Here is a 7663-nt window from a genome sequence, read left to right on the forward strand (position 1 = left end):
CTTTCCCATATGCTGTGTTTTTCAAGAGCCACACAAGCTTCATGCAAAGGGCAGAGCCATGAGCTTTGGGCTGCTGGTGGCAATTCACACATCAGCGTTTGAACATCCTTTCACGGCAACATGGGCAAAGGGAGCTAGATCACTTTGTGTCTGCGTAAGGCTCTTCTTTCTAAGGTTTCGTGTAGTTTTAGAACATGTAGAAACGTTCATTGCACCCGACAGTATCTTGGCGACATAGTGAGTGTGATATAATCCTCCATGTTTTGCAGGAAAAACTTAAATGACTTGGCCAAAATCCTTTGGCCAACCAGCAGCAGACTCCCCAGTGGCTCTTGGGCGGCTGTCTGTCCCTGGCTGGCTGTGGACAGACACACAGGTTCCCAATGCACTGGTTATTAGATTCAGGCTAGTCCCTGCCAAAATCAGTGTGTAGATGTAGTTTTCTGGTTGTCCAATACAAAAGAAGAGAAGAATGATAATTATTCCCATTGTTTGTAAGATTAAAAAAAAAAAAAAAAAAACTCATGGTCTTCCAGACCTAGAGGAATCTCAGGCTCAGAGCACAGCTGCCCATGCCTGCAGGACAGGTCCTGCAGCCAGCTCCAGGTGGCCAGGGAGGTCTGCAGGCGGTGGGAGGAGAGCACCCGAGGGTCACGGTACAACAGGGCTCCCTGGCTCCCCACTGAGCCAGCCCCCTCCTTCCAGCAACCATCCTGGGCTTTCATGAGCATCGCCACCAACCAAGTGTGTACACATTTAAAAATAAAAATGATATCATTATAACTTCAAGCAGGAGTTAGCACAGTAGGGATAGATAAAAACGAGCGCTGAAATGAACAATGAGGTAAATATTCATCAGGCAACACAGGATGAAACCGTGGGGCTCCCATTAAAGCTAATGGGAGTTATGGTGCTAAATCACATTTAATAATTACGTCTCAACTCAGCGTGTTGAGACGGAGAGCAGACAACTCAACATATGCTACAAATGTCACCTAATGTGGGTATGATACGGTGCATTAAGGGACTGGGTCATCTCTGGGCAAACAGCTACCTTCCTGGGCCAGGGATGCGATGTAYGGTTGTACAGATAATTTACTAGGGTCTGTCCGGAGTGGGAGCAACCAGGCAGGAACTTGGAGGCAGCTACTCGTCCAGCCATCCGAGCAGGCACGGAGACGCTCCCGCACACGTGCACGTTTGCTGTCCCTCATTGGATTTTAGGCCATTCCCTTCAGCATGAGCATTTGTTACAAATGCAGGTACTTCAGTGGCACGTCCAGAAAAAAGAAACGGCATTTGCAAGGCCCACCACACAGAAACGTGCTTCTGAAGGGTGCTTCTGCCGGGGCATCGCATCGGCACACTGATGTTCTGCAGTGTTTTAACTCTTGTGTCTGACGTTAGGTCCTCATGTTGGATTCAAGAAAGAAGAAGGAGGGCCTAGTAAAAGTTTGCACCGGAAGCAGCAGAGGCAATAAAACACAAGATTTCTTTTTGCTGCTGTCGTATAAATCCAGTGCTAAAATATGATTTAAACAGTTGAAACTCCTATTGACCGAAATTAACTTCAGCTGAAGGACGTTTGATTTAAGAGATTCCTCTTTTCATTTTCAGATACATCATCCCATTTTAAATTATGGTTTTTATTACAAAAGCTTATTTTTACATTCATTGTAATTCTAATTGACTTTTTTTTTATCTTCAAGAGCTGCAAAGCACTATGTCAGTGATGAAAAATGTAATTTGTGATGAGCAGAGTTTTCAGTTACATCCTTCTGGTGTTTTGCCGCCTTGATATCTATTTTATTTGGTGACCTCTGAACAATAGCCTGGAAAAGGCAGATGTATTTTTTGCTTTATATGTCCATTTCGGAGTCAGCAGGTCAAAGTTTGATGGCTTTAAAAGGAAGAAGAAGCAAGGAGACAGATCTGAGGTTGCTCAGGTGAAGAAAGTTTCTGTCTTTACCTTTGCTCAAAAGTTTTTTTTCTTCCTCCTACCTGATGTATTAGCCACACGAATAGCACACTTGGAAGAAGAGCAACGCAATAAAAAATTGTGAAGGGTGAAGACAATAGATTTCAAGAAAAACTACATGCAGAGTGAAAATGGGTCTAACAGCAGTAATAGCACTTCCCATTCTGCAGAGTGAATAAAGGAAGGAGAATGCACTACATCCGCTATTGACACTTTGAAGGTCTTTTTTTTCAAGGTAGCTGTAAAGGCGTTAATGGCACAGTTTTTTCCACAAGTGCATGAAAAAAAGTAGCATTAAAAAAAAGAAAGAAAAAATAAACCCTGGTAACCATTATAATATTGTCTTTGTGGGCTAGGCAGGTATCTTGTTGTGAGCGACTTGAAAAGCAAAGACGAGAAAAGGACTTCAATAGTCTGCTAAATAGCTGAGGTTTTATATTGCAGATAAGAGTTACATTTTCTTTCCTTGTCTTTTTTCTCTCTCTTGAATAGATCTGGGATAAGCATTAAAGAGTGCTGAACTATCCGAAAACAATTCTGTTAGCGAGCAGGCAGGGATGGCAGCCAGCTGGCACTCGATGGTAGTAATTAGCTGTCCAGTTCTCTTCCCTGCACTCCACTGAATCCTGTTTGGGGATGAACACTTGGGAGCTGGAGGAAGGACGCAGAGCTTGTCTCTTCTCCCTCTCAGTAAAGTGATGCTGAGGGTCCATGAAGAGGCAAAGGGAAAGAAAATCCCAGAGAAGCGTGAGGTGATTGGAAAAGAGCAGCTCCTTGTTCTCCTTCTGCAGCTAAGAAATGCAAAGAGAGTTTGAGGGCTGCATCCCACCAGAGGCGGTTGAGGTGGCTCTGCGGGTCTGACGTGGTTAACTGAGATGAGAGAGCACGTTAAGAGGGTGAATGCAGTTTAATGAAGCTGGATTCCCGTCTCCACTGGGCATCCATCTCTCGCCTCTCCTGCAGATGGCCAGCCTCGTGGCCGTGAGCACACTGAAGCACCGCTTCATGTGGGGCTCGCCCGGAGAAAGGAGGAGGGAGCAGACACCAGGAGATGTGACTCCATTAACTGCCCAAGCTTCATCTCATTCTTGCCTGCTTGCATTTTGTGCAGCTATTGCGTATGAGAACAAAACCCAGCGTATTAGCAGGTTTCTTGAAGAAGACAAGGTCTAGTTGCTTTGCGTTAATGGAGACGCTCTCACATTCCCAGAGCGGCTAGCATGTGTCAGTAGCGCAAGGCACAGGGAGTGCACAGCCCCGGGGATGCAGCCCTTGGCAAACCAAGTTGTGGAGCTGGGAGCCCGCATTCCCCTTGGGTGAAGTTGTTTAAGTGCGGAAAACTTGCCTGTCATTCAGGAACTGTTAATCCCTCCCTGTTACTGGGCTGTGAGGGCTCAGCCGGGGCCTGGCGGGGGAATGCTGGTGCCTGCAGGAGCTTGCTGCCCGTTACCAGGTTTGCACTCCTCTGCCTGCAGAGTTCCCGCTGCTCCCTGAAAGGATTTCAAATGATCTTAGGTCTGCTTTGCAAGTAAATGGCCAAATGCATATGCTAATGTCTTGGCTAATGTGCTTTGTGAAAGCCTCCCTCACCAAAAAAAAGAACAGAAACAGTCCAAATCCAAATCGGATTAGGTGACCTAGTGTTCCCCAGCCTCCCCAAACCAGACTTCCTTAACAAACTGCAGACAACTGAGCAAATGATTACCATGGCAAGGGCTCGCCAGCTGCACGGCCAGCGTTGTGTCGTGCTGGCAAGGCATGCCCGCACGCCCACGAAGGTCGTGGTCATCTGTCTGTATCTGCTGCTTAGCCACTCTGCAGCTCTCTTTCCTCTCCGTTTTTCTTGTGCCCCTCATAGGAATTCAAGATCTAGATCAAATGCTTTCAGAAAACTTCCATTTTCACACTTTCTGTTTGCTTTGCCTTTKATTGTGTGTTTTATTTCTGGTAAACATCAGCTCAATCAAAGTTCATGATGGATCTTAAAGACTTGTTTGTAGCGGAGGCTTGTCATGCCAGTTGCAGCCTTCACTGATCTCTYCCTTGTAAATTAGAACATGCAATAGGGTAAAATTTTATTCCTCTCAATAGCAGCTGGTGAAGTTTCTTCCCCAAACTCTCTGTGGTCTGTAATCTGTGCTAATGGTTACATGATAGGTGGTTTATTGCCGGTTTGTTTAGCTGGAATGCACGTGCTGACACGTGCAGGGGTTTATTGCATGGGAGGTTGTTCGCAACGTTGTTCACCTGTCACGGCGGTGTAAGTTTTGCCTTCRTAAAATGGGACTATCACTGTAAAAGTGGTGTTTGCTGCCCCTGCGGGAGGTAGCACCAATGCGGCCGTGGCGCCGGGGCAGCAGCCCTGCCCGGGGGGGRAGCGGGGCCCTGCGACCGAGCGCGGCGCGGCCTCGCGCCGCCAGCCCCGGGCTGATGCCGCCTGCTCTCCGCTGCAGCCATGGTCCTGCTCTTCGTGGTGTGGATGAAGCGCCGGGAGAAGGAGCGCCACACGAAGCAGCTCCTCATCGACCCCGAGGACGACGTCCGCGACAACATTCTCAAGTACGACGAGGAAGGAGGCGGGGAGGAGGACCAGGTGAGACGGGCCGCGGCCGGCACCGGCACCGCGGCGCGGGCCGAGGAGCGGCCGGAGCACCCGTTCTCGGCGAAAGGCAGAAGCCGCGTTATTTCCGCTGGTGCGCGTGCAAGGCGTTGCGTTTGCCCCTGTTTGTGCCCCGGCAGCAGCGTGGCGTGGACCCCGGCGCAAGGTCCTGGAGGCCCAGCAGGCAGCTGGGACGTGCTGCACGGCAGCCGGACCGCGCCGGGAGGCCGTGCCGCTGCTGTCGCGGGTCGGCCGGCGGCGGCCGGGGCCGTGACTCGCTTTCCCGGGAGCCGCGTCTGCGCCCAGCCGCCTTGCACCTAGCATTTCTTTCTCTCCCTTTTTTTTTTCCTTCTCACTGACAAGTTACTTATAAATATTGCTCTTGGAGATTCAAATCATCCTCATCTAAGCACAGGAATAGTTTTACCAGAAGAACAAAGTACTGTTATAAACATTCAAACTAGCTGAAGTATCTGGTTTCAGGCAACTACGCTGTAGGCTTAAATATTTTAGGAAGGATTCGTTAAAAATAACAGCAAAGGAAGAGCAGCAAAACACCATTACCTACATGAATACATTTTTAATGAAATATTACCTGGTTCCCATTGCATGATAGAAACCTATTCTTTGGGGATTTTTCCCGTGCAGAAAAAACAGAATTACTTGGAAAAAACCCTGCACATATAAATGCAATACACATTTTAATGCTTTTACTTCTGTACAAATGTAATTACAGCAATATGTCTATGAATATTGTATCTTTAAATTTTGTGTTTGATCAAAATGCTATGCACGTATCCATGCACACACAAACCAAAGCCCATATATGATCCCAAAGATTTGGACACCATCTTAAATATTGGAAGAGCACTGAACTATTTGATTTAACTTACATTTTAAGATACACTCTGAGGAGGTCAATTTTATGAGTTACTCAGAGATCAGTTTTATCTATAATTTAGCTAGTTGGAAGTGCTAGAGGTAGGGGCATGAGATTTGGTGTTGAACTTCAGCTGAAAAAGGATTAGACCCCCTCAAGTTCTCTGTCCGTTGAAGCAGAGTGAGTAGATGATCTGCATAGAAAGCTCTTGGTTTCACTCTACGCCTTTCCATTTGTCACAGGATTACGATTTAAGCCAGCTTCAACAGCCAGAGACCATGGATCATGTGCTGAACAAGGCACCTGGCATCAGAAGGGTAGATGAGAGACCTATTGGTGCCGAACCGCAGTATCCGATAAGACCAGTAATCCCGCATCCTGGGGATATTGGTGACTTCATTAACGAGGTATGTTCTTGGGGGTGTCTTGTGCTACATCTTTAAAGCCACAGCAGCCTGCTAGCATCAGCTAGGCAACATTTTCCAGTGATGTGCATTATGGACCAAGCGATGCCACCTGCCCACACCAGGTGTGACCAAAGCCAGTGGAGCAGTCTGCATGAGCAAAGGAAGCAAGGCTTGGCCTCCTAAAGGCACCAGCTCCATAAAAAGCCTAAGCGCAAATAAAAAGCCTGATATTTCTGATTTGTAGGTACCTCAAGCACCATCCTTTTTGGCGTCCTGACTGTCTAACCTGATCCCACTCTCACTTCCATAGCTGTGAGAATTGCGGTTGCTGTCAGCAGGACAGATGCGGACAAAGGAGGAATTTCTTACGGATGGGGAGGCCGTGGCGAGGCAGCTGGATGGTTTGCTAAGGCCAGAGGTGCCATTTGTGGCTCCTGGGCTTGTAATTATTTCACYAGTCTGTGTCTTCCTCGGAAGCTCTAATTGGTCTAAAACCTCGAAGATTTGCAGAACAGACAGATTCTTCTCAGATCGCAGAGTGTCTTTATTTTACGTTACATTACTGTTCCTTACTTTTTTTTTTCTCTTACATATACCTATCCATTTAGTATTTCTTACCTCATTTTTTTAGTTTTAAAATGAGTGATTGTGTGGTTGCAAACCAGTCGATGCATTATTTCCTCTGAGACAAAACACACTATCCATTTCCTAAGTCAGAAGAATAAACGTTGTAGCARTTTAATTCTATCATTACATCAATTTCCTGCTGTGCTTTTTCTCATTTTCATCATTAAAATTCCTTCCTTTGCTCTGGTGCTTCCTCCGTGCACACGCGCACACGCACCCGTGCGGGCGTGCACACGGAAACCCCCCCTTACACACGCTGCTGCTCCCTGCCGTAAAACCGGCTGCGGYGCCCGCGGCAGGACGGTGCTTTCTGGAGGTGGGAGTGCTCCTCGTTTTGCTTCGTTGCAGGTCGGTTCCACTAGGYGCTTTCTAAGGCTGGAGCTCGATTTCTCCGTGCCCCGGGGCCGTTTCCGAGGGCTCCCGGGAGCGCTGCGTGGCGCGCCGGGAGCAGCAGCGCTGGCTGCCCCCGAGCACGCTGGCTAGCGCTTCCCACCCCGAGTCTGCACTAAATAAGAGTAAATAGGAGCAGTTCGGGTTTTTTTCCCCGCCCAAAGGAATCAAAATAACTACTGAGAGGAACGATAGGGTAGCTGGTGGAAGAGGAGGAATAGCGCTGTTCGCCCTGCCCGGTGCCGAGCTGCGCGGCTAGCGAGCGGCGCCGCGGGGCCCTCGCCGGCCGAAACGAAACCCGGCGAGGCTCACGCGGTGCGTTTGCCCCCCCAGGGCCTGCGGGCGGCCGACAACGACCCCACGGCCCCCCCCTACGACTCGCTGCTGGTGTTCGACTACGAGGGCAGCGGCTCCACCGCCGGCTCCGTSAGCTCCCTCAACTCCTCCAGCTCCGGGGACCAGGACTACGACTACCTTAACGACTGGGGCCCCCGCTTCAAGAAGCTGGCGGACATGTACGGGGGAGGCGAGGAAGATTAGACTGACCTCACGTTATTTAAAAAAAAAAAAGAAGAAGAAGAAGAAACGATTAAAAAGAAAAAAAACACCCCAYGGATGACAACATTAACAAAAAGAACCGATGCAGAAGCAGGAACTGTACAGATGTGGCAGCTTTTTTAATTAATATCCCCTGCTGACTGTATTGTTATTTTTAGTGGTGATTTAGGAGGTTTCTTTTCTTTTTTCCTTTTTTTTTCTTTCTTTTTTTTTTTTTTTTTTTT

General features: G+C 48.2%; 1 protein-coding gene across 4 annotated transcripts in view; it reads left to right on the forward strand.

Moving 5' to 3' along the window:
* CDH4 (cadherin 4) overlaps window positions 1-7657 on the forward strand; it is a 447560-nt gene extending 439903 nt beyond the window's left edge. For all 4 annotated transcript variants that reach the window (XM_085314135.1, XM_085314136.1, XM_085314138.1 and 1 more), the window contains exons 13-15: window positions 4432-4571; window positions 5700-5864; window positions 7215-7657. In XM_085314135.1, the coding sequence (XP_085170261.1) occupies window positions 4432-4571; window positions 5700-5864; window positions 7215-7421 (512 nt within the window). In that variant the 3' untranslated portion in view covers window positions 7422-7657. The remainder of the gene's footprint in view (window positions 1-4431; window positions 4572-5699; window positions 5865-7214) is intronic.
* The last annotated feature ends 6 nt before the right edge of the window (window positions 7658-7663 follow it).

This window comes from Rhea americana, unplaced genomic scaffold (genome assembly GCF_003343005.1).
Source record: "Rhea americana isolate MKP2758 unplaced genomic scaffold, rheAme1 scaffold_4, whole genome shotgun sequence".
NCBI lineage: Eukaryota > Metazoa > Chordata > Aves > Rheiformes > Rheidae > Rhea > Rhea americana.